Genomic DNA, 27766 nt, shown 5'->3' with positions numbered 1-27766 from the left:
GTGCTGAAATTAAACCACAGGTATTCAGGAGGGCTGTGTATACCCTCAGAGGAAGTGTCATCCCTGACCAACTCTCTGCCTGCTCTGCCCCTCTGCCCAACCCGTCAGTCTGCTCACAGGCTGTTTGTCCACTGCGTTTGCTTGTGCTGGTGCTTAAGGTTCATCATGTGAGTAGCTGTATCTTGTAACTACTCGTACCAGTGTCCCTTCAGTCTGCCTGCAGCTCCCATCTGAATGGAGGGATCCCAGCATGCAGGTTTCTTAGGCTGAAGTTCTTGTGCATCATAAGGGTCTCTCCTCCATTTCTCTGTATTTGAAGAAACTTCCTGACCCTTTCCTCCTTCTGCTCCCAAGCAGAAACCCTGTCTCTTCTTGTCTATACCTTTCCCATGCTTTTCTCCTGAGCATTTGATGGGAGCAGATTCTCCGCATTATTCGTAATGTTAGCCGGTGTCCAAATAACAGCTCTCTGAAGTTAGAGAGCATTCATTTGAGGACATGTTGAGATATTCGTTCTGCTCTTAATTTTAGTGAACTGTGTCATTTGAACATGTCTGTCTGTGCATTGCCACCTTTCTCATAAGGGCAGAATTTTTCTTTCTCTTAGGGCTTTTATGGTTTATTTCTCTTTCCCTTGGTTGTACCTCTCTCTGTCATGGTCTGTAACACTTGTGTTCCTCTCTAAAATTCAGGTAATTCAGGTTCTACTGATAATTCCTACTCTAGCCAATATCTCTCTTCTTTTTTTCTTCCTTCACTAGAGATCTTTTAGATACAGCTGACAGTGTAGGTTCATATCTTACCTTTATCTCTTGACTGTCCCCTGAACTGTTGGTAGATTTTCTGCACAACACCCCATTTTGTGTATCAGGAACTGAGGTACAGATAGAGCAATATCCCCAACACTAACCAGAAAACCTGTGGCAAATCAGAAAATTTAATTCCTACCCCTCATTTTAACAAAAGGTGCAGTTTCCCCCGTACTCACTATTGTTATTGCTGGCTTGTTTCATATCCATGAATCTTATTTAAATGAACTTGCTTTGTCTTATATGTTTTTATCTGCTTGTTCTGTGGTCTTCACACACGGTTGCAATCTTTGGGTGTTTTTATATTTCATTTTCTGCCTTGTTCCCCCTCTTCCATCCATTGCTCTCCTTTCCTGACAAAGAGCAGCCTTCTCTTTGTGGGACCTGCCACATCTGATTCTGGGATCTTTCCCCGTTTGAATTTTTGCCATGAAAGCTGCCTCTCCTTTTGAGTTCACAGTCAGCTTTCTCAATGAAGTGTTCTGTTATGGTATATATTAAGGTTTCTATACAAAAATAAATAATGTTGGATGGTATGTAATGAAGGCCAGTTGAATGTATTCAAATGTAATTTTGGCTGTATGTGAATAATGGTTGCAAGGTGAGAGCAGGAAAAGTGCTTTCCAAGTAATACAATTCTGTCTTCTCATATTGACTGAATAAATGTCATTTTAGGGCTTTTAATGGGATTGCTACTGTTTATATCTTTTAAAATTACTGTAAGCATACTCCTTCACTTTAAGTAAGAGTTTCTGTTTGCCAGTGGAGAATTTAAAATACAAAATACATCATTCTCCCTTACTTTACCCCTTGCTTCCCAAATGCTCTGCTGATGAGTGGTTATAGGATTCATTTTGGAGTTAGTGCTGTGCAGCAAACTAGGCTAATATATTTCGGTCCAGATATAGCATTCTTGTGTTATGTCAGTCTCAAGCCTTTTTTTGCTTGGCAGTCTTTCAGGGTGAGGAGGATGGGGAAGAGGGTGGCACTGGTGGGTTTGAACAGGCCTTGGGAAAACCCACTACGCTCTTTCCCCACCCCTCTCCTTAAAAGCATTGGCAAAACCAAGATTTGTACCTCGTTTTGTATCTCATGCACTAGAAGTGCAATGCCATAAAGATGCATTATTCACCACGTGGTACCAGTTGGAGCAGTCATGTTAACAGAGTGTCACTGAACTGCATGTTGTATAACACAAGCTGTAACAAGCTTAGCTTTGAGAAATAGGGTGAAAAAGTTGATATACCACCTGTATTCTGCTGTTTTTCCAATTATTGTTACTATACATATATATATGGGGGGGCAAGATTAGAGTAAGAGGCGATAGGAAATTGTACTTGTGAAGAGTTTTAAACAGTGAATGTGCTTGAAGGACAAGTCCTGCTGAGAGGACTCTTGGAAGAGTTTGCTTGGTTTAATACCTAGGCAGGAGACCACATAGTTCAATGGAGACAATAGGTAAAGGGCCACGTTATCCATGGTCTTGGGGGCTGAATGCAAAGTGTGAGCAGAAGCAGTATCTAGTTGTGTTACTGTGATTGGAAACTGCTTCTCCCCGTGTACTGGGTTATTGTATATGGGGATTCCTGATCCGGAGCAGTTCTTGTGGTGTCCGAGAAGACGTCTTTGCCCGATTTCCTACTGGAGGGAAAGAGAGGGTTTGCCATCACTCTTGAAATAATGAAAAAAACTCATGTTTCTCCTTTTTCTGCTAGAAGGTATCTGGCATGCCATTCTTTTGGCCTTGAAGGGACCGTATTATGGTTGCCGTGGTACTGCCAGTAGTTTTGAGTAGCTTAACCTGATTTTTTTTTTTAATTGACTATTTGCGCACCGTAAGGATACCTCATGTGTGGAAAGGAGCTCCGAGCACTCTCAGGTGTGGGCAAAACTCAGTGGGCCAAGGCAAGGCAATAACATCAGGTGCTGGATTAATTGGCCCTGTCCATGCTGAATTGGGGTGTCTACACTTGAACGGCAGCTGTGGAAACGGCAGCCTCTAGTGCTCCATCTCCAGACCCAGAGAAACCTAGTCCACTTGCACGCTTTTCCCACATTGAGCCTATCTGCTCACTCATTATAGGGACAAAATAGATTTTGCACGTAAACAGAAGCCAAGCCATCATTCATTTTATGCATTTATGTTTCCCTTTGTTATTATGCATTTCACATCTTTACTATGAATATCTTTTGAATATTGCTGTAAAGAGTATTTTAGGTTCCCTTGCAGCCTTCTATTGTTTTTGAGTTACTGATTAGTAATTCTTATGACAGAAGTATATGGTGACTGCAGATCAAATCTGCATTAAGATTCACTTTTTTTTTTTTTTTATCAAGCAACTAAGTCTACCACACAGGGTGTTATTTCCTTGTAAGCATGGGATATATTTTAGCATTATCCATACAATCACAGGGAGGCAATATCGACCTCCTATTTTTACACTTAATTTTTACTTGATTAGGATGAGTGTGGCAACCATTTCAAAACAAAAATGTCCAGTGTAACGTACCTTCATACTTGAGGCATATGAAATCTTTTTCCCTATGTTTTTAATTATAGTCTAAGAAGAAAAGATGAAAATTAGTTTATAGACCTTCTGCCAAAAAAAATACGGAATTGATTTTAATTTAGGTTAACCGTGGAAACATCAGCTGGAACTCTAGGCAGGGCTCTGCTGCAGTAAATGATACCTTCTTTTCACATCCACGGTAAATTGTCTCTTGAATAGAAGTTTTCTTTTAAGAGCACTAACACTGTTTCTTAACCTTTTTAGTTGCATTGCCAGGTTGTGTGAGACAGGTTTACGATGTTTGTTGTATTCTGCCGGGCAAGATAATGATACATAATGTGTTTTCAGATTGATTTTAATTTCTGCATTGAAAATTTATTTTTGAATTGGTGCTTGGGAATCGTCAAAGTGTACATTTAAAAATGTAGGAGCAGAATGTTCCAACGTAGCAATTTGATGGGAGATATGGCAGTTACGGAGTTGCTCCGTCATTTAAATGACAAATAGTTTCAGAAGCTGCAGGCAAAGCTATTTGCCAAGAAAGCAGATCAGTGAGCCCTAAGGCAAAGGTAAATACTGTCTAGTCAAGTGTCTTGCCAGGATTAATACAAGTAACATAAGTAGAAACTAGTAGTTGGTTCAGACCAGATCCTGAACTCTGCATCCCTCCCAACTGGAGGAAGGTGATGTTTTTAAATATGTGAATCTCTACCTATTCCAACAGCTGTAAGATAATGCAACCATATTCTCTTCCAAATTTTTGCTGTTATAATGGAAAAAAAAAAACCACATGCTGGAGTAACAACAAATAATTATGAAGAAGTCAAAATAACAAAAAAAGTAGCAAAGAGGTTGGTGTAACATGGCACTACAAATTCTTTGTGCACCCCAAAAGGAAGAGGGGTTGGGACAGCTCTTTCGTTTCTGCTTTTGGTTGTCCTTCCCCATCCTCCTAATTCATCTATGTGGGATGTGATTATTCTTTTTCTATATATAATGAACCCGTTACACTGTGCTGGTGGCCTCATCTTTATTTTGTTATATCTGTAAAGCTTCAGGCCTACCTGCAAAATTAAGCGAGTCATTTCCAATTTCCAGATCGAAAGGGGGCTATTTTCAGCATCCTGCTAAGCTATGGACGAGGATGGCTGATGTACCGCTGCGTCAGCCACTCCTGCTGGTCTCTGGATAGAGTAGCAGCATGAAAAGCACCTGTATATACTGCACTCTCAAAAGCTACATCCAAGTTTTGGGTCAGGTCCACAGCCAACATAAATCAGTGTTGTTGTGTTAACTTCAGATGTCCCTATGATGACTGATACTGATGATGCCTCTCTGGAGCGGGGCTGAGGTGCACGACTGCCTGAGAAACCTCAGTGACTAGCCACGGGTGTGTGCTCTGGGCCTTTTGCAAGCATCTTGCACAGGATTTTACTTGACACGTTCTACCTTATTTAGAGTATGCACATTGCCAGCATACAGCTGCCTAGCTGTAATTCAGTGAACACAAAAAATTCAATTGTGTATCCAAATTCATATCCAAGTCCTGGCTTACAGGCTGGGCTGTTTCTTCAGTCCCTCTCTCACAAACAAGTTTTTTGTTTTGAAAAATAAAACCACTAAAATATTCATTTGGAGACATGTCATTTAAAAATAGTTAAGGAACAAAATGTTGTTTACTGTTGCCAAAAACACACATACATGCTATCTTGACCTCATGCTCTTGCTTGTTTAGTTTATAAATGTTTCTTTTATTCAAATTAAATGCCATAAGATTATTTCCTGTTGTGGCAATGTCATCATCATCATCATCTCATGTGAAATTTTTAGTTTATTTCCAAACTGTTGTTGTAAAATGCCATAAACTGAGTTTGTAAGCAGATGACTGGTATGCTTTGTTAGAGGCTCACCTGCATGTGGGGGCATGGCTTGGAGCTGTAGTGATGTACTGTATGATAGTGGGTAAGTCAATATTTGGAAAATGATTCAAAGAATTTAAGCAAGAGAAAAAAAATAATGTAATGTATATTGTTACATCATCTTTTTTTCATCCTTTAAGCTTGCTGTACGCAAGTGATGTTCCACCATGAACTAATAATTTAATCTTTAGTTTTAAAAACAAGCTGGTTTTTTGAGGCAGTGGGGTGAAGGATGGTAGTGAAAGTTGGTTTACTGCTTTCTGTCTTTCATGATATGATTCTTCATTTTGCCTTTGCTTTGTCTTGTTTTCTGTTGGGTTAACACAGGGCATGCGAGGTGACTTACCTAAGGCTTCTGGACCTAACTGGTTTCAGAAGGAGTTGTTACATCTACATGTGTGCACACGTGTGTGTTTGTACTTACTTATGGATGCATGCAGAGGCACACGTATTTGGATTTGGGCCTCTTCTTGGCTTGAGGAAATATTGAAACTTTTGCATGTCTTCATTAGACCCTTTTAGGCAACAACTGTGGCTCGTCTTATGGGAATTTTGTAAAATGTGCATCTTATGCATGCTACGGTGCCAGTGATGTTTCCCTTCAGGGCACAAGAAAGCGGTCACAGCGGGTGCCTGCACCTTGTATGTGCTCTGTCCTTCTGAACTGCGATGTTTTTCCTCCCTCTCTTAGTAGGATAAATTCAAGGAAGTGTCAATCCTACCACATGTACGACAAAGCTAAGTCTCATGGAGCTGAGAATATTCAGTGCTTCCAAAAATCATTCTGTGCCTTATGAGGATAAGTGAAAAGGTGTCCAAGCAATGAATTTATTAAGATTTACTTTTTTGCCTAGCAGTTTTCTACAGTTGCTCAATCATAGGTTGCTTTGAAGGCTTGGCTCGTATGGCATCTTTACATAAAAGGAATTATGCTAGCAGAGAATGTGCATGGCTGTATGTCACTTAACTGTTTAATATTAATTTGTTTGACTCCGTATTTCTGGGTGCTGTTGTATAGTCACATGAACCTGGAGGTGAGAGGTTTTCCAGCGCCAGCTGCAGCCAGGGAGCAGAGCAAAGGCCCTTATCCTTGATTTGACCTGATCTCCCTGGACCGTGCAAGAGAGGTTGTTTTCCCCAGAGTGCCTTGGTGGCTATCTTCTGCACGTACTAAAATACCTTTATAGATGTGTCAGTGTAAATGTAACCATTTTACCCTCTCTTCCACCTTTTAAAATACCTTTTTGTTCTGAGTTTCTTTTTTTCTTTCCTCATGTTGCTTTCAGAACGTGATGATTGATTTTTCTGAGTGGCCAAATCCTGTTTTGTTTAAATGTTTTAAAGTAATAGTGCATATGTTTGCAATAGACTCTTTAAAAAATTAATATAATAAATATTGAGAGGGTCATTTCTTTCAGACTTTTTATGCATGCACAACAAATTGCCCCTTATTCCCAATCTGCTGCAGCTAATAGCACAAAACTAATGTTATCAAGTGATCACTGCTATTGGCTGTAAAATTAATCAGACTTTGGCTTCCGTTAGCCTTAAAGAAAGACTTAGCATATTAGTAGACTATGTTCTTGGGACCACCTGATGATCTGAATCCCAGTGAGGTGAAGTCTGGTTTTGTGATTAGGGCTCTAGGTTGGGATTTAGGCATTCTGAGCTCAGTTTTTGGCTTTAATACAGAATTCCTGTGCTCACAAAGGCAAATCGTTTAGGAAGTGCTTTGTCACCTCAACAAATCTTAAAGAGTGTGTTTGGAATTTCCACCTGAACAGTATCATTAGTGAATGTTAGTGCTTTAGAACTGATGGCAAAGGGCTGGGTTTTGATATATCTGCTAATTCAAAGAGTTTAAGAGAAAAGAAAAAGAAGCTTCAGAATTGAGGAGGGAAAAGTTTTATTGAAAAGCTTGTGGGTTTTTTTCACTGGAAGTAACTCTGTTTCTATTTTCAAATCTAACAGATTCAGATATCTCATCTGTATTTTGTGGATTACCTTCTCTTGTGTTTTGGCATTTTTCTTTTGCAAGTCTGATTCAGAAGGGGAAATTGCAGTCCTGTAATGTGAGAAAGCTCATTTGTACTTACCTTGGACATACGACTTGTCTGTGCTGATTAGTACTCACAAAAAAGATGTTAGCATTTTCTTGCTTCTATACAGGTTCTTATCTCTTATTTAATTCAGTGAGTCATCTGTGTTCATTTACCTTGGTATGTTTATTAATAGTCTGTCCAGAATGACATTTTCAAGAGACATTTCCTGAATTTGGAGCCTTTGTCTTTCGGTGCTCTACCTGGTAAAGTGGCCTAACAGCATCTCTTGACGCACATTCAAGTATTTGATAAAGACAAATTCCTGATTATTTTAGAAGATACTGATAGGTATGGTTCTGAGTGCCACAGAACAGCTTGCAAGCAAGCAATTAAAAAATGCTGTTGTATTTAAATCCAGTTAGTTATTTTATAAAATGAAAGGATGGTCTAGTTGACTGACTTGGAAAGACCTCCTGTTAAAGAAGAACACCTCTCACTGATGTTTTGTTTTCTTTGAGGGGTTGCTTGGGTGGCTTGTTGTTTTAGGAAGGTTTGTTATCAGGCTCCCCTTGGAGAGGTCAGCGTCCCCCTGCTGCAGTGGCCACAGCATCGTGGGGCTTGGAGGCAGCCACGTGTCTTGGGATGATGCTGTTTGAACGAGCTGATATATTATTATCCAGATAGAGTGCATGAATTCGCTTACCTAGAGATGTATGAATTTCTAATTGAGGAAGAGAAAAATAGTGTTTGTCACATCTCCGGGTAAGATAGCAAATAAAAAGAGCTGATTCCTCCTGTATGATGGACGAGCAGTGACAGCGGAAGCAGATGGGCTGTGTACAGATGGGACCGAACAATAAAGACTTCTCACTTCTGCGTATCGTAGCTCTTCTCCAGAATTACAAAGGGCACGGGCTATCTGTTTTCAGATGTTATGGGACATCAACCTCAGCAATATGAAAAGCTCTGTGATTGACTGTAAGGAGGCTAGAAGGCGCGAAAGCAACTTTTCTCTTTTCTCTTGTTTCCCCTGTGAAGACATGATGAATCAGTAGGTTGAGACCATGCCTGATGTTGAGATGCAGAGTCATCTTCGCGCTTATAGGATGTGTGTGATGCGAGTTATTTTTCAGCGTGGATCTAAGTATTTGAATCTATCCCTAAGTCTTTCTTTGATTTATTAATGGGCTGCTGCCATCACCATGGCATCCAGATACCCCTTCCATTAGGAAGGCTGCAAAGCGGAATGGTGAGAAAATTTACATTTTTAATTCTCCGCTCTCCACGCCTGTAAATATAAGAAATGGCTTGCAGAACCACAGACACAAGGGCAATATGGCACCAAGAAATGACTCAAGTTGCTGCGTTGTTTTGTTTGTCTTTAATGTTCATTCTTTATGCTGTTACACTGCAGCAGTCGTTGGTTCAATACCTGCTCCTAGGTAGGCATCAGAACACCAGATGGGTTATGTACTTTACAGCACTAATGATAGTGACTGATAATGTGTGCAAATCTCTCTTTCACTGTTTGTTCAAGGCAGTTAAGAAATACTGAATACAGCTGTACATAATTATGCCTCTTTTGAAACTAAAGCAGGCTGTGAAATTTCTGTTCCTGGAAAATGGTCAAAATTAGTCAATAACAGAAACAAAACAAAACAAACAACAAAACCCCAAACCCTTTGCATGTACTTCGTTAATGGTGTATTGTGACATGCTGTTTCTTAGATGCAAGACTTCCCTGCCAAGTCTATTGAGATTTAAAAGAAAAAAAAAGGCAAAAAAAAAAAAAAAAAAAAAAAAAGCTGCATAATGAAACTACAAAAAGGTGATTTTGCTGCAGGTGTAGGAAGATGCTGATTTGGCAATACTCTGTGCCTGTGCACTTGTTTATGTCAGAAGGAGTTTGTGTGTAGGACTGAGCATGTTTGTGTCGTAGCATGTTGCAGATGTGTGAGGGTAGAGTCAATCTTTCTACCCACACACTATTTCTTTCTTACATTTTTTGGAGTTACTGTAGAATCAACTTTTGAAATCATCTTTATCTGCTTATTTATCCCTGCCTTTTTTTTTCTGTCATTCTGCAAAATTTTGTAAATGACTGAAGAAAACAAGAACAGAATTTTTTTTAGGTTTTCCCTTCCCTTCCCCCAGAAAAATCTTGTTGAAACTTGCCAATCACTTTTAAAGCCTACATTGGGCTTTTCTGCAGCACAGGAGATATCATTAAGGCTTTAAACCCACTAATAAGGGAAATGTGCGCTGCTTGAAGGCTCCTGCAATATTAACTACATCCAATTATGTTAGGTAAACGTATGAGCATAGTCAAAACAGGATGAAAGCATATCTTTCTATTCAGGCCAAAAGCAGTCTTTGGAGCTGATCTTTCATCAGACTTGTATTGGCTATTTATTTATTGTTTTTGTTGCGTCTTTTTTTATACTTCAGCTCTGAAGACAAACAACACTTACAGGCAGGAAGGGACTATCTATTCCCAGAGCTCTGATCCTTATTTAAAGAATCTATTTTATTGGTGGATAGTATATGTGAAATTTTAAGGCAGATAAATATTTTTTTCCTGTTTAAACTCAGTATTGCTTCCTTATCTAATCCTGTCCTCAGCTGGCTGTGCTGTGAGTAGCTGTGATACATGTAGAGTGGGGATGCAGTTTGTGCTAGTTCTGCCGGTCTTGACCTTTGATTTCTGTTGATCTGTTGCTTTTCAAAAGGAAGTTGAACTTATTTTACATATTCAGCAATATGCTGAGGTTTGTTTTTTTTTTCCTGAAGCCTATTCAGTCTAATAGCAGCACTTTGAGATAATCCTTTATTTCTGACCTATGAAACTCTTTATTTTCAGTAGCAGATTGGCTTTGTTTACAGTTTTCACCCTTTTCCTTATTCCTGCCATATAGTAGAGTATCATGTCCTCTGGTTCTTGCCTTTTCCAGCCTAGTTTTCTTAGGAGAAGAGTAATTAATTTATCACTTGCTCCGGAATTGATACAGGCTCAGACATCAACGTTTCGGTTGGCCTTTTTTTTATGTATTTGAACAATCAGAGTTGACACCTAGGGCTATGTTTTGGTTTTGTGTCTTGATCCATTTTTGAAGGTAGCTTGCCTGCTTGTGAACAAAAAGCCCCTTTGAAGCCTCTGGTGAAAGAGTAACCCGTTACGGTCTTGGCCAGTGACGTTTCACAGCACAGAAAACTGATTAATTTGTAACTTCCTGGAAGCCTAGAGGATCAGCACTGGGCATCAGAGCAGCTGTGACCTGGCAAAATGAGAATGGGAATGGTGGTCTTGTATCATACCAAAGATCTGGGTAGCCTCGCTGGGTGTCCACTTTGCCGAGGTGGCCAGTTGCAGAGACTGAAGAGCAGTGTAATAGCCAGACAGATGAAGTCCGTCTTCCCTCGCACCTATCCAACAACCAGTGCTGCTATGGTGGCTCCCAGAGCCATGGGTTGCATCTGGGTATTGTTTTTCCTAATGGCTATGTTGGCCATAAATCTCTTTTCCTCCATGTCTATTAATTGTTAGGTTCTCAAATGACTTCTTTTTGTGGACAACTTTTTTGTTTCTAATGTGATACAAGTATGTTTGGGAGTTTGCATGTGTGAGCGTATGAAGTTCATTCTTGTTCAGTGAGACTGAGTGTGATATAAATGGGCATTAATATATTAATCCTTGGAAGCTTTTACTTTTAAGTAGAAGTGTCTTTTAAAAATGCAACATTCCGTATCAAGATTAGTGGAAATAAAGTTGTAAGCCTCTCTTTAGCCACTCCTTCAGATAGCTTAATCCATTTACCTGCCTTTACATTTGTATTTGAATTTAATTGTAAGGGTTTTTTTTGTTTTTTTTTTTTTTTTTTTTTTTTTTTTTTTTTAAAAAGATAGCAGGATAGTGTTATTATCTAGCACAGTGCACAGATCATTCCCAATAGAGCCAAACCAGCTCAGGCTGGGACTCCCTGTAGGACGACATTCTGCGTTGCCATGACACTGGCTATATATGCTGAATACCATGAGCCACTGCTATCCTGAATATAGTTGTACAAAGTGCAAATTACATTGGGAATAATTTGTTGTATGTAATTCAAACTAAAAGAAAAAAAAGAAACTGTCCAGAACAAAACCTAGGTGCCTAAAGCATGGCACCGATCTAAAACAGAAGTCAAGTATGTGGCTTTTCTGTACTTCTTTTGAGGGCAAGTAAGCATGCAGGTATTTAAGGTACCACACCCCACATGTATTTTAAAGCTACTGGCATGTTAGAAAGAGCAAACCTGAGCTGATGGTGCTGAGACAAGCTCTCCTGTTTGGGATAAAAGTCACAAATGGGTTGTTTGTGTTCCTGAGGGATTCCAGCGCCTCTGCTTCCAATTCATTGTATGTTTAGGGTGAAATAAAGCTGTATATACGTTATACTGTCCTCAATTAAAGGCCATAAGAATGCATTAAGTGAAAGATGGCTTTGAATAAGTTTTGGGCAAAAACTCTGCTCATTTCCTACTTACCTTGAGCTGGTTAACTTGGTGCTTCTCAGTAGACTCATTGCTGCACAGTTAGATGTGGGGCAAAGAAAGCCCTGCTCCGGGGCTCGTGGGCTGCTGCCCTCTTCTGAATTTAGCGGCGTGATTTAAGATAATGTCATCGCTGCCAGCGTTTTGTTAACAACGCGGTAGCTGGAGTTCCCGCTGCCTGAGCGCGGCCTGGAGCAGGGATCGTGCGGGCAGCCCTCGCCCGGTTCAGTACTGCGGCTCGTCCGTCCGGGTTCCCGTCCGGGTGCAGGCTCTTCCCAAGCCCTGCAGGCTGACTTTGCGTGGGCGCAGATGATGGTCTTTCTACCAGCTCCGTTGCAGTGGTGGTAATCTGTGGTACGGGGGGAGCAACGGGCAGCGGGTGGGGTAAGTGGCATCTTCCGTTGCTGCAGCTGTTTTTTCAGTGGTTTTCAGGCCGTGGACTGGAACATTCTTGTCTTTGCAAAAAATTACCTCATGTCTGATAGCTTTCGGGTGGGTAAAAACTTGGTGCCGCGCTCTGATTTTTTGTTTGTTGTCACACCCTATGTAATGTCCTTTCTGCAAGAGTAAAAACTCCACGAGAAAGGGCATTTAGAGACTACACACCCCATACCACTAGGTCATGGCTATAAATCTTACAGATCATACGTGAAAAATGAGTCGGCAGGTCTCGTTTTAGTCTCTCTAGAGAGAATTTGTCTTTGTTTAGGTAGCAACCGGCTATCTTGGCACCATTTGTTGTAAATAGTTGATAGCTAATAGTTGGGTGGTCTGATGCTGCGGGGGGATGGAAGAGCTGCCTTGCGTTTCGCAGGTGCAGGGCAGAGCACCTGCAAGAGAAATCTTGCTTCAAACTTCCCAGCACCTTCGTGTTACTTTTGGGGCTCATTCCTGTTGCTGGGCTCGTTCCCTGCTGTCTGGTTTTACAAGTGCACCCAACTCTGAGCAGCCCCAGCTGCTGCTCATTCTCATGGGCTTCATTTAGGCACATGAGCACCATAAATGTATGCAGGCAATAAATGTATACATGGATCGGGAAACAGCTATTCTGGGGGGAGGGGGGGGATTGTTGATCAATGTTAATTATTTACTTGCGCGAGTCTCCTCTCGCTGCTGCTAAGCAATAGATAACTAAAAAACCTCCATTCTTTACTGAAATAATGTCCTGTTCTCCTCCTTTTCCTTTTATACTTGGCCTCGCAGAAAGGATTTGGGGAAATAGGTCGTAAAAACAAGAACTATCTTGTGCTGTTCTGCTCTGGCTAGATTAACTGAAAGTTTAAGATACACAAGACATTTTTCCCCTTTTCAAAGCAATTGCAAAGGACATTTTCACCACTTCCTTTTTCATTTTCAGTATGCGCATTTAGATGAAACTAAAACTGCACTCTTGCACTTTTTATGCTGCTTTCCTAAAATAATTCTGAATTATTTTACAATAGCTTGGGAACATCCCAGCTCAACCAGTCACTGACCTTCAATCATGTTTGTCTATAATCAGGACTGTACTGGTATTTTATTGGTTCCAAAGGAGCTGTATTGTAGCAGAGGTAATGGTGATATCTGTAATCACAGTTGCCCAGTGCATTTCATTACAATATTTAGCTTTCAGTAGTTTATCGAACTTGAACTGCTTCAATTAATATTTTCGATGTAGGATTTTTCAGTCAAAATGGACTAGCTATTTCTGAGAAGAAACATTAAGGAAAAGATAGGGTTATGTATCTATTGTAGAAAAAATATAAACTGAATGCCCTTTTCTTTGACTTTGATCCCTCTTGTGTAAGGGCTGGATATAAAAAACATTTTGAAAATCTGACCAACCTGCTTAAGTTTATAAGCCTCTGAAGAATCTCAGTAAACGCAGACTCAGTAAAAATTATTAAAGAGCATGGAAGCTCACTGGCAAAGCATTGCTCTCTGGTGACAGTGCTCTACAGATCGCTAACTGCCACAAGTAGTTATGTTCTCTCCTGCTAGAGACTGTGGAATCCTGAGTTTGTGGCGGATCCAATTCTCATGAAAGATTTTTAAAAATGTAATATGAAAAAAAAAAACCCTTGTAGGATGTTACTGTATATATTTTTAATGTTACATTTGCAAAATCAAATAGCTAACCTGTGGGAAAAATAGTATGTAATAAGATAGCTAAAGAGTTGGAACTATTTCTGCATCTGCTTAGTGATACAACAGCTACCCTCAGTCTAACATCTTCAAACCTTTTAATACTTTATTTTGCTCTCCTAGTTTCTTCCTAATATAGTATTATTTAACTGCAATAGGAATATATGCATACTATACTGCCAGTCTTGAGAATTAAAAATAATATATTTTACATTAATGTTTTCTAGGATTTGATTAGAAAGTATGCGCTTAAAAAGAATGATGGTAGATGCAAAAGTGGAGCTTTTTTTATTTTTAGAAATGTTTGGAAGATAGAAGTTTCATGATATGGATAGTTTTGAAGAGTCAAAAGCTGAAATAAAAATTAATGTAAAAGATTTATTGGAATATTTTACTTTTATTGTAATATCAAATTGGTTTCAAAATGCAAAGTTCTTTTGTTTCAAAAACATGTGTAACAAGATGTTTTGTTGGAACTTTCCTTCATTTTTCTTCCCAAAAGCCTGGAAAAATAAATTGATTTTTGCAGTGTTTCCAGTTTCTATCAAGTGGCCAGCTTTATTTAGGTTTCTCCAACCAGCTCTGTTTTTGTTTTGTTGAATGTGTGATTTAAGTATCTAGAGATAACCCCCCCCTGCCTAATTTATGTTTGACTATTTCCAGTTAGAAGTTCTCTGGATGGAGAAGTCTGCTGGGTGGCCCAGCCTTGGTTCTTCTCTTCTCAGTGGTCACAGGGGACAACTCTCATTTCCTTTCAGCTGTTACCTTGGCTCTCATGGCAGCTTTTCTATTGTATTGTATTTTATATTATATTAATTTACATCTATTTTATATTATATACTGTGTCAGTTTTGACTGTAAGAACTGTCTAAGCTGATCTCAAGGTTAAGACATATCCTAAGGAAAAGTTACCAGGTTTTAGATAGGCTGCAAGGGGTTGTTTTGCGTTTCGAGATATTTATCAGGATGCTGGTGGGGATTCAGCTGTGACCCCCGGCAACACTGATGATTCGGAAACCTGTTGTTTTCCCCTTCTCCCACTTTCCTTGTTAAATCTATGCTTGAGCAGATACTAGTAACATTCAAAAAAAAAAAAAAAAAAAAGTTAGATGCATAGAGTTGAGTGAATGTGTGTGTAGCCTGGGAATGTCACTGACGCATGGTCTCCTAGAGAGAGGGAGGCCTCTTTGCTCCTTCGCATGGGAAGAACAGAGTCTCTCTCTGCGGGCAGGACTACGGCAACCTCTGGCCAGGTTACCTGTTGCCTTTACGCACGTGCCTAGCTATCCTGGGGTTAGTACGCAATGCTGATTTGCAGGTGTTTCATTCTCGCAGCTGGCAAACGTTCCTTCTCTGGGCACTGGAGAAAAGGGGATCAAAATTCCAAGCCCTGATGTATGTTTGTGAAGCTCTGAGCTTGTTTTACTTCTAAGGCTTCTATCTAAGCCTGAAATAGTAGCTACGGATCTGGCAGGGAGTGAACAGCAGTTGGGGCAGCGTAAGGAGCTGTGAATTCAGGCTGTGACGCACCTCTGCAGGTTCCTGTTGTGGAAAGACTGCCGTGAAGCTGAAGTAACGCGGCGGTGAAACGGGCCTTCCGAGTGCTGTGTCACCTGGACGAGGCCCGTTTTGCAAGAACGGGAGCTTTGGGGTTTGATCTTCGATCTGTTTTTTTTTTTTTCCTCTTGTCCTCAAACTCTTAAATTTACAAGATACAGTGATGTGCTTTATGCTTCGCAGTCTGCCCTGCTTGCTCTTAAAAGCCTAGTAGGTTCGAGAAAGCAAAGGTAGCTGATGCTGTTACTTTGAACAAGGTACTTGCTGGTGCTCAGAGGAATGTTTTAGCTGCTCTCTTTGAAGGAATCAAAAAGAGTATGAGGAACAGTCTAGTTACAGCTTTTTTGTGAAAGGAGGCTTTTTTTCCTAATATTGTGAGCTTTGGGGAACTTATGATACTGTCATAAGCCCCACAATGTTATCTTTATGGAAAAGGACTTCATTATTGTTGAAATTATTATATGACCAACAATTTTCTAACTTAAAAATCAAAGATAAAATGCATTTAAATTAATTTGTGTGTGAGTCAAATGAAAAAATGTTCTTTCATATAAGCATATTTTGACATGCTTTGATAAATCAGGAGCATTTTGGTTTGTTTTGATTTACTCGATTAAAGCAAACAAAAAAAAATTGCAAATGTGAAATCTTAGAAGATAAAACCCCCAAAGTATGCTATGCAACTACTCACAAAGTTTTATAGCCCAGCTCTTCTTAGGGGACAAATGAATGAAGAACTAAAGCAGCTTCTGGTATCAGGAAAATGCATTAATGTTTTCACAGATAGATGTGGAGGTCTTAAAACACAAAATTCTCTCCTCCCCCCCCATGTCTAAATATACATATAATGTAATTAGAAACAATTGTGGGGGAATTTCAATTCTTCAGTTAGCAAGATAATGTAAATGTGATTTGTTGACAGCTGGTTATGTTGCCATTACAGCTGACCTGGAGTTTTCCCTCTGAACAAGTTTTCAAAGAAAAATAACATAAAAAGGGTCATATTTGGACAGGCAGTGCCCTGTTTCTGACAGGGACCAGCAGCAGATGCTCAGAAAAAGAACTTGGCAAGTGCAGAGTAGTATTGCCTTTAAATAGCCTCCTAACTTGTGACTGTCAATAGCTTTTGGACTTCTGAGCTGGAGTTATATCCACATATTTAAATTTTAATAGTGCTTTCCTTCTATTCACTTAGCTTAATAGCATTTTGAACACATTTATATTTTTGAAAAATTTGAAGAGCTTTCACAAGCTGGTCTTTATTTGCTTTACTTGAGTTGGCTTTCAATTTTTCATTTTGGGTTGGGAGAAAAAAGGTAAAATACTTGGTTTTGGATTTATTGCAGGCATATTGGAGCTCTTTGGTCTGATGAACTGATGCCAAACGTTCTGTTTCAAATCAGTTAAATGACACTTTGAAGTGTATTTTGTATATCAGGATGTTGTCTTAGGGGAACTATGAAGTTGGACAACAGCTTTTAGATGCTGTATGAGAATTTAAAAGAAAGCTAGAATTTTGAAAAGAGCCTCAGCTTTAAGTTATAATTTACTGCTTACTCAGGTGTTTTCTTTTAGCGTTTCTCACTGCTTTGAGATTTTAAGCTAGACTGGCCTGTTTATAATTTTAGTTCTATATAACATTTGACTGAAATAGTTCAAACTGAAATTGTCAATAAAATTTGAAATGCATGTAAAACACCATTTTATATTTATTGTGCTCTGAAGAAAAACTCTGCATGCAAGTAATACTTCTAAACTAAGCAACTGGCAGGTCTCCTCGTAGTCTGGCCAGCTTCGTTTTGGTAGTAATCAGAAAGTCTCAAAACATTTAACTCCCATTTTAGGAGCTTAAATTGAAAATTTAGATCCTTAAAACTCTCGCTTCACCACACCTGATGCTTGGAGGTGCCTTGAGTCCCTTGGCACCTGCGGTTTCAAAATGGAGGTGTCTCAGGCACCTACAGCTCTACCTCTGAGAAGGGTCAGAGGCATTTAGATGCTGAACTGCTCGGCACGATCGAGACCCGTCTCGTGTCCCAGCCCAGGACATCTATGAATGGGACGCCTGAAGGAGATCTTGACATTACAGCTAGACTCTGAAATTGCCTGGTGGTTCAGGCTTTGAAGAAAACAGCAGCAGCAAATATGCTCCTTCAAGTCGCAGGAGGGGAGGTGGTGGCACTGCTCCCCTTTTATACAATCCTGAATGCCAAGGGAACTTGCCCAGTGTGCAGGAAGGGTTTTTGTACTGTTTATTGGAAGTGGTTTCAAGAGGCATAACTCATCACTCTGGGAAGTGCCTACACAAAACCCCATGTGTGATTATCGGGGAAGATGTGTTTTTGGCCTTTTCTGTTGAAGCTATTCTGTTTTGTGTGCAGACCTCAGGCATTCATGGTAGGGAAAAAGTGTGTTTCTGTAGCCTTAGTAGTTAGGGCACTCAGCTGGAGTAGGCAGGTGAAGGTTTCAGGTACTGCTACAAAATATTACTCATGCATCTTTATCTAATGATAGTTTTATATAAACGGATATTGGAGAGGAACTGGAACTCAAGACTCTTTTCACATGGAGAATGCTCTAATTCTAGTCTCAATTTACTGCTAAATATTCCTTGAGGACAGGAGGGTTTAGGAATATCTTTCTTCTTAGCTTTGACTATCATGTGCTCCAGCCATCGTTGTTCTTTCCTTCTTCCTTTTTCTTACTTCCTTACTCTTCTTCCCATCATTATCCACAGGGAAGAATTACAACTTATTTCCTCATGTGTGAGCTGAGTTCCCTCAGTGACAGTGTGAAAGGGTGTCACCACCATAGCTTTCTTAACTCTTTTTTTAAAAGAAAGGGAGTAATCCCTGATCACAGCTTTAACATCTCTTCCTGAGTAGGTTCTGTTATGACCTCTATGAGAAGGGAGGTGGCAAAGCCCTAGGAAAGGGCAGGAATCTTCCTGCATGCTTGTTATGGCAGTTTGGACAACTCAGTGCTCAATATACTGGCTACTGTGAGTCCTGGCATACTGCAGATCAAGGCATTTGGGTGAAGATTATGACAGGATCAGCAGCCTTGAAGATAGGCAGTGGAATGCTGGTTAACACTTAAAATCTCTCTTGGCATTCCTTGGGATCTCCAAAGATGTTGCAAGTATGTCCTTGAGTGAGTAGACTAATAGTATGTGATGTTTCTATATAACCGAAAAATCAAGTTTTGCATTCTACCCCAAGTTCATGTGTGCATCCCCTGAAAACGTGGGAATGTATCTGCAGCAGCAAAAGTTTTGAGGAACTGTTTCCCCCCAGCTCTCCTAAAAATCTGTAAAAGGAATATTCTGGTCCTCAACCTTTCCTCTATGAATAGTGTGCATAAACAGAGACATTTTTAATAGTGTTATTACTTTATGCAACACTAAATAGTCCAATTACATCAGCTGGAAACTAGATTTAAGCATTATGCTTAAAAACAGCTTCTCATCAGAGCAGAAACTGAGTATAGAATACAGGTTCTCTAATGCAACCTAAGTTATAATATCAGTACCGTTAATTAATTAACAGTAGATATTTTTCTCTTTGGGTTGATTGTTTTGACCCCTTGTATGCAAAATGATGAGGAGGTGGACTTAATTTTGATCTTATTTACACCAACAAATGGGATGATGTGTGAATTGCATCAGTCCAGGTCAGACTGCAGGAGGCCATATGTGTTTATTTTAGCATTTACGAATGGTTATATTTACCTCATAGCAATGACTCACTTTGGTTTCTATTGACAAAACCATGACTTAAGAAAATGTTTGCAAAGACAAGAGCAGATGTTTCCAGGCAGCTTGCCACAATAGGGGGGAAAAAGCCATGGTTTAGTTGTAAGCTGGTGTTGGCCTGTGCCATTTTTCCGATGAGTAATGATGAGCAGTAGCCATTAGTCAGTCATTGAAAAACCTGACTTGACAACAAAGGGAAGAGCTTGGAGCTGCCCTTTTTTGTATAGTCTGATCTATACAGTAGGCTGGAAGACAATTGCTCTAATCACTGCAACCAGTTCTCCTGGTAACACTTTCTGAAGTTACTTAATGACCAGGAAGAACCTAAAAACTTAGTAAAATAGATAACGTACAGAGATTTTTCTCCTCTCCTACCCAAGCAGAATGGTTTTAACTTAAGTTAAAAGCTTCACTGGACACTTCTGTGAAATAGCCAAAGCTTTGGGAGTTAAGTTTGGTGAAATCTTTCCCTCCTTAACCATAAGAAGACCTCCTATATCAGAGATTCTAAAATCAAATTTGATACAAATGGGCTTTTGTAGGGAAAAATAAAGTATAGTAGGCTTAATGATGATCTGGGAGGGCCTTTTGGAAAATGCGTGTGAAGAAAAGTGCTCAGTTGTAACAGACAGCAGGCACTGATTTCAGTTACCCTGTCAAACCTGCCTGGGGGAGGCAGCGTGTCTGGCTTCTGAGAATTGCGTTGTGCAGTTTTGGAAAAGGTAAATGAAACAGTAATGGAAATGAAAAGTTAAACGAGCCTAGTTTGGGAGAGACTGCACCTGTGTTTACAGTTGTAATCAGCAGTTTCCTCTGCTGTTACATAGGTGGGAGGCAGGTGATGGCTGCAAGGGACCCACTGGTCTCCCTCACTGTGGGCCACCGTGGTCAGTGGGCATTGTCAGGCCTCTGCCCTGGCGTGACGACCAGGATGTGTGGGTAAGGAGTCAAGTCTTGCTTCAGCTCAGAAGATCTCATGATTTATGAAGAGAAAAGCTATAAATGTTTGAGATGAGGCTACAACATCTGTGTAAGCGAGAACCTGCTAGATGGAAGTGGTAATGATCTACAGAAAATATGACTTAAAACAACTGTTTTTGTTTCATTTTAATAATATGCAACACTGCTTTCCTGGTCAACCAGCAGCCACTATGCAACCTATTTTTCAATGTCTTGAACACATGTAGAACTGAGCATAATTTTTCTCTTACATGACAGCAAGGAAGATTGACGGAATATACTTCATGAGTTTACCAAGTCCAAAGTTTTTATACTAATCATGGACACATTTGCATTCCCACTTTTGTGATCCACTTTCTGCAGGCTTAGTGAGATGAATAGTTGGAGATCTGTCACATTTGTTGTTGCTGTTTTTTTTGAAGAGGAGGTGGTGTGTTGATCCGTGTCCTGCCACTAGTTGGTTAAAATATCATCCAAGCAGTTCGTGTGCTTACTGATTCCTCCTGCTGGCTGGACTGGTGGTGGTGACCTGTCGATCAAGTGGTACAACCAAGGCTGAACAAGCAGCCTTATGAAAAGGTTTTACTTATAGTTTATATCTGATGAATGGGGATAGAGAGACCTCTCTTTGCTCTGTAAAATCTTTCTTTGATATCTTATTAAATTTGATCATAAAATGCATTTTTTTAAGCAGAATGGCAAAGCCTAATCCCAAGTTTACATTTAAAAAAGGAGGACAGCCAACCCTCTTTTAAAATAACAAGATGAATTACAAATTACCCCGGTGATGTGCCAGCCCTACTGCCTGCTCATGGCTGTGTACATACACACATGTATTTTGGGGGCTTACCCAGGAGGAAGCCCAACACTGTGCTCTCTAGAGCTATCACAGATACTGCGTGGCGTGTCCGAGGACTGGGAGAGGAAGGCCCCGTGTCCTCCAACCTTGCATGCCGCATGGACTCGGAGGTGGCACAGCCTGTGTGCAGCAGGCAAGGGGGGGGGGACCAATAGCTGGATTTATCCCTGAGTACTGTAGAGTACAGAGAGATTGAGAAGATTTGGACTTGAGAGAAGTGAATGGCTTACGGTAGCATGGATTGCAGGATTGTGAGTGGAGTCCAGGGCAATGCAGGTGGAGGATCCTGTTACAGTTGGATGCTGCAAAGACTGCAGGGCTAAGGTAAAGCTTATGGCTAGCATGAAGGCAAATGGTATTTGCTAGATACGACTATTGCTATGAGTAGTGGTGGAGTTACTTGGAGGATCTGGGCTTTCAGGAGCTGTAGAGCTTGGTTTGTTATATGAATCCCACTAGGTTTTCAGTATTGACATTTGGCTCCAGCAAAGGTACGTGATTTACAGTTGGTTTTGAACCTGACAACACTACACTATGATTAAAGTTAAGTTTAAGACAAAATTTCTAGGACAATGTTTTGCAGAGTTTAATTTCATGCTGTGTCATGTAAAACATATGGATTAGATTAGCAGTTGATTCTATGGAGGTGAATGGCTTATATAGTAGGTTTTGGAGCTGGTAGGTTATTAAGAGTCTTAGTGGATGCCCTTATGTCCTCTTCAGGACGTTTTAAGAATGCCTGGTGGCATTAAGTTTCTTCTGCTGATTACAAGTTTTCATTCCTCATCTTTCCACCAAAGGAAGCAAGATGTGCTTGTTTGTGAGGAGACCACTGTGGCGCTACCTTTCTCCTGCTCTGGACAGTCATCACTGGTTGCCAGTGGCTCAGCCTAGCCCACTGGTGACATGCAGAAAAAGGAGCAAATGATTTTAGTATCACCCCAAGCTACAGCTATGCTGCTGGACAAAATAAAGCCAGTATATGGGTGCATGGGTAGGTCTTGCAGATGCCTATACTTAGACACCACTTAGCATAGTTTTGTCCTGTATCAGTTAATTCTCCCCAAGATGCTGTCTGGGCACAGATCAAGAGAACATGCACTGCTACTGCTTAAGCAGCGTAGATCTGGTTATCCTCTTTGGGGAAAGGGATTTAACCTTGTGGACAGGAAGTGTGCTCTGCCGAGTGTCCTCAGAGCCAGGGAAGAATCACTGGCCTGATTTATGTAGTAGTACACAGCAAGCCAAATTGACTAGGGGACAAACAAGCCAATAATTACGTCTAAAGGGTCAGCGTAAGGAACAGCTTAATAAGGAGGGAATTCTTGCATCTGCTTCAAAGATGCTGCTCATCTGCAAATGCTGCTTTATTTTCTGTTTTTAAAGCACTGGTGCTCAAAAGATCTCTTTGGAAGCAAATGTTTCTCTGACTTCCTCTGTTGTTTCTGATGCCATGTTTGTGACTGTGGGAACTCAGGAGCACCGTGTAGGTATGCTGCAGCAGATTACTGTGCTGCTAGTAGTTTTCGTTCAGAATTACGGTATCAAGTTGGAAATGGTTGATTACACTAGAGAAGGAGGTGCAGAGCAGTTGTGGAGTATTTAGGTAATGCCAGATGGAAAATGAATCTGATTGCATTTGACTCAAAAGCAACCTTCTTCCCTGCCTAAAATCCAAAATCCCACCCTAGAAATTATTACAGTATCCATACATGGTAATTTTTAGTGATTTTTATGGGATCAGAAATTCTCAGATGCAGCTGGTAGTTTGTCCATTCTGAGAGAGGTGACACTTCATCTTTCACTAAGATACTTCAGGCTCATTCTCGTACCAAATTCATTTTCATCCCTACTATATGAACCTGTAACAGAGGTTATGCAATTAGGAAGGAAGTGTTTGCAGAAATGATAGGGCAAACCTGATAAATGAAATCTGCTATACCCTCAGTCACACTGATGCTGTTCCAATAAACACAAACATATTTTTGTGTACCCCATTTAAAGAGACAGAGTAAAGTAATTTATAGCCAAAACTGTCTTCCTTGCTTGCATTCCTTTAAGTGTATATAATACTATATATACCAGAAATGCTAAGGGAGTAGAGTGCTAAGAAGGCAGAGCTATGCTTAGTGTCGTAATTATAGCATTACAGTTAACAGGCTCAGGCTGTATGTGAAGTACCTGGGCCCCTTAGTATGGGGCCTTATGTACAGTCCTTATGTAATTAGGAGCATTTTTAGGGTGAATGTTTGTTTTTTAAGAAGGGAGTTTGCTTTCAAGTCAAATGCAGTCAGATTTATATCCCATCTGTTATTATCTAAGTAGAGCCTTGTCTTCTAGAGGACATTTGTCTTATAGAGTGCACAGATTGGACAGCCTTCAATTTAGGAGTGGATGTAAAATACTTTTCCAAGTGTTGCTCTATAATTCCTTCTTTTTTTTTTCCCCCATGCACACTGTTCAAAATTTGCTTGGAAGACAAAACTGGTCATTTCCTTGTGGCAACTGTTATTCTGTTCTTTTCACTGTAGTTTTTGAATGCTTCAGAAATGTTAATGTATCATTAGCAATTCTGAGGAGGTGATGTGATATCTCCACTTTGTAAATCAGGAGAGAGGGCTGGAAGTTGAAGCATAGGTCCAAAAGACTGTGCTAATTTGGGGGACTCAATTTGAGGACCGAATCCCTTAGACTAATGCAGTCTGCATGATCAGAGCATACTTCCATTGATTTCAGTGGCATCAGCAAGTGCTCGGCAGCTCTGCAAACTGTCTCTGGGTTTGAAACTGAGGACCAAAGGAATGAGCCGAGTGACTTGGTGACTGCTGAGCCAAGGTTTAGTGAAAAGGGCTTCCCTAGCATCACACAAGAACAGTGGCGCAGAGATTAGGATGGAGTATTTTCTTCAAGCGTGGTGTACGTTTGGTGTAATCCAGAGCCTGTTTCTTCTGACTGTACGATGCCTTTGAGTTACCTGCAACAAACGAAGCAGAGCTCCACTAAGCAGTGGTGTCTCCCTGGCTGCACCTCTCTGCACCTGGCTGCACCTATCTGTTCCTCCCTGGAACAGATACCTTCCGACAAGTTAGAAAACAGATCATTTATTTGTAGAGGACACACAGAGAAAACAATCCAAACTGCCTCAGCTTTGACAGCATGCCCTAAATTTTCACATGAAATAGAATTGTCTATGTTTACAATGAAAACGTGCTCATATCTTATGATGGTCACCTAGTGAGAGTATCTGGCTCAAGTCTCCTTCAGCGTAACATCCCATCCCATACACTTCTGCTTGAAATCAGTTCATCTTTACTCAGAGCTGGTCCGGTGTGTCAGCTTGGTTTGCTACACTGGGTAATGTTGCTAACTACTTTAAACTATCCCATTTGCCTGCTTGTGATACAAAATAGACTTCTCCATCTTACAGGCCTATGCACTGTAGCAAGATTCCTGGCAAGCATAAGGGAAAAAGGTGTTAAGGAGAGCTGGCAGCTCCTTAAAGGAAAGATATTAAGTGCAAACTCTTCCAATAAGGAGGAAAGTTGGGGAGCGTGATAGAAGACCAGTGTAGCTAAATTGTGAGCTCTTCATTGACCCTGAAGAGAAGAAGGGTTTGCACAGAATGGAAGCAGGTCAGATTTCTAAGGACAAAGATGACAGAATAGCACATAAGGACAACAAAATCAGAAGTCTCAAGGCACAAAATCAGCTAAAAGCATCTGAATGTGTAACAGGTGCTAAGAACTCCTGATTTACGTGAATTATGTGCTGCCACAGACATTGTGGAGGCCTGGCACTGCCACTGCTGGGCAGGTGGGCAGGAGCCTGGATGCCAAAAGGTTTCCCACGCACAAGTGAGTTGTCTCTCTACAGTCTGGTATCAACACAGAGTTACCAGGTTACTGGTGCTCCACAGTTACTCCCACCATTACCAGGTGGCTGGTCTGGGAGAAGTCTCTCTACAACACCTGAAATATTGATGGAAAAATGATTTGGAAAGTAATCAGGAGCAATCTTCTGTCCAAATGGAAGCACGGGCTATTGAGATTTCCACAGATGGCTTCTTTTCAAGTACTTTGCAGTATTTTTGCTAGTGGTTGACCTGCAGAGTGCAATAACTGAATGTGTGTAAGATGCTCGGCTGAGAGGAGTGAGAGATGGTCTGAAGGAAAGAGCTAGAATTCAAAGTGATTTTGATCAATCAGCGAAGTAATCATAAAAAGAATGGTTGCAGTTCGATAAGGACAAGTCCTATACACCTGTCTTGGGAGTGACCAGCTTCACAGGTAAAGCTTAGGAAATAATTTCATAGGGAGCAGTTATTTAGTCTGAGAGATGCAGCGAACCACAAGCAGGATGGGAGTCAACGTTGTCATGTTGTGGTATGTAGTATTCTGGGACAAATAAAGAGGAACGTAGCCTGCAAGATATGTGAAAAAATCCTTCCTTTACTGGAGTGCTGCCTCAAGTCACAGGGACTATGCCTTGAAAGGCATCTAGAAAGATGTCAGTCAGCAAGAGTACCCAGGAGAGAGCAGTGGGATTGAACAAATGGGCCTGGATAACGTGACCTATGGGCGAATGACCTTGAGCAAATAGGTGTTAATTGGGGTAGACGATTGCAGTATGATCAGTGACTATAATAGTCTTTGATATATATGGGCTACTGCAAAAAGGAAGAGAATAAGCCATTCTCTGTGATAGCACAGAAAATAATGGTCTTAAGTTCCAGCAAGAGAAGGTACTACCATGATAAGAGAAGTCCAGCACTGGAATAGTGTACCTGGGAAGATCATTGAATCTCCATTTTTTGAGGCCGTTAAAAACATTTAGGAAAATGTCATCTGGCAATAACATTGCTGTAGGAGACTGCGCTATGGGGATTGACATCTCCTGAAGCCTCTTCCAGACATAGATTCTGATGTTTTCAGACGTGCTTCCTCTTTCGTCTTTTTTTCTCCTTTTACTCCTGGGTGAATATCACTATTTTCTGTAAAGGGATTTCTTAGCTGGTTGAGGGGATTAAAAATTAGCAAATCCCTAGAGATCATTTGGGTACAGAACTTCATGAGCTGAGTCTGAACTGGTGCTCTGGGGCAGTGCTTCAAACTAACGATGTGTCTGACCGACTGCTGAAGCTGTAGGAGTCCCAGGCCAGAACCTCTTACCTGGGCAAAACTCCACAAGGGTACTCCTTACAAACAGGGTAAGGACTTGGACTTGCTCTCTAATCAACATATTTTCTGAAGACTTTTAAAATGCATGTAACAGTCTGACGTACCAGCTGTCACCAGAAATTGTGTCCCCCACCAACACCCGCATGCAGTACATTGGCACTCGTGTCACACAGGGAGGGAGTGTTGACAGGTCCTGTTGCTTGTCACCTTAGAAAGGGAGAGAAGAAGCCAGGGTTCAGCAAAGGAGTACTGGCAATCACAGACAACATCAGAAACTACAGAACCAGGACAGCCCAAGAAAGGAGTTACTAGACTGACCCAGAAAGGAGTTGCTAGACTGACCCGGGTCTTTTAGAAGAACCAGCCAAAGAAAAAACGCAAGCAGCAAAAGAGAAATTTTCTCCAGCCTCATCCATGTTTAACTTGGTATCCAGGACTGGTTGTAACCCTGCTCGCTGTGGGGCAGCAATGCAATTCCTGGCTGATCTTTCTCAGATGCAGAGTCTAGAGCAGTTCTAATTGCGTTTGTGTCAAAACTGAATCGTGTTTTACTTTGACGTAGAAGCCGAACCTGGTTTCGAAGCCGATGCTCGACAGCATCCTTTGTCTTCGTGATGACAGATGGAAGTACGTCCGGAGTCTGCTGACCCCAGCCTTTGGCGACAGCAAGCTGAGAGAGGTAAGGGGTAATCAGTGTTGCTGTCCTATTTACCAGAGATAATTGTTTTCTTCTGTGTAAGCTTCAATTTTATATAGCTGCACATTAAGGGTACGTAAAAGACTGCGACTTTGTGCCACTTTGTTTAGATCGTGCTAGCACGTGCAGAAGAGTGCGTCTACCGTGTGGTCCAGGTTGTGGATTAGCGTAACTCAAAATAGCTCACCTGAGGATTTGACCCTGTATCTTTCTCTGTGTAAGTCAGCTTGTCCATAAAGGTACAGCAAACTCAAAAAGAGCCTTCCCCAGCCCCCCACTTTTAGGAGTAAGCTAAAGTACAGGAAAGGTTATTGCTCCCCACTGGAACGTAGCTTTTCATTATTTGCAGAGTCAGCAGCTCTCATGTTAGCACAGGAACTGCTGTCAGTCTATTTTCATTTCTCCGTTTCCTTCCCCCCCTCCTCCTTTTATTCTTTAATCCTTTCATATAATAAAATAAGTCACTGGAACAGAATGTCATTGCCAGATAAATACCTCTGACTGAAAATAAATGTCTCTGTGCTGACCTGCTGCTAATTTTCTATAAACGTCTCAGCATTTGCTTAGCCATGGGAACGCATTACCCTGTAACAAAGTTCTATTCTCGTGACGCGGTATCTCTTAATTAAATGCGGAATAATGACCGACTGATTAAACTCTTCTTTGGGTTTTTTTTTGGGGGGGGGGCGGGGGGGGGGTGGAAATTCCCTCTGTGCATTTTATTCCAAACAGGCAACATTCCTCGCTGTAGCGCCCGGTCCTGGGTTGTAAAATTTTCCACTGGGCAGACGCCCGTGTTGTTTTGACATGCCGCTGTCGAAATCCACAG

General features: G+C 40.8%; 1 protein-coding gene across 1 annotated transcript in view; it reads left to right on the top strand.

The window, feature by feature from the left end:
• TBXAS1 (thromboxane A synthase 1) overlaps positions 1 to 27766 on the top strand; it is a 229124-nt gene that overhangs the window by 100106 nt on the left and 101252 nt on the right. The window contains exon 5 of the mRNA XM_062589583.1: positions 26803 to 26919. Coding sequence (XP_062445567.1) covers positions 26803 to 26919 — 117 coding nt within the window. The remainder of the gene's footprint in view (positions 1 to 26802; positions 26920 to 27766) is intronic.

The sequence above is a fragment of the Rhea pennata genome, chromosome 1 (assembly GCF_028389875.1).
Source record: "Rhea pennata isolate bPtePen1 chromosome 1, bPtePen1.pri, whole genome shotgun sequence".
NCBI classification, from domain to species: domain Eukaryota; kingdom Metazoa; phylum Chordata; class Aves; order Rheiformes; family Rheidae; genus Rhea; species Rhea pennata.
Note: the sequence above shows the minus strand (reverse complement) of the source record. Positions and strands in the feature narration are given on the sequence as shown.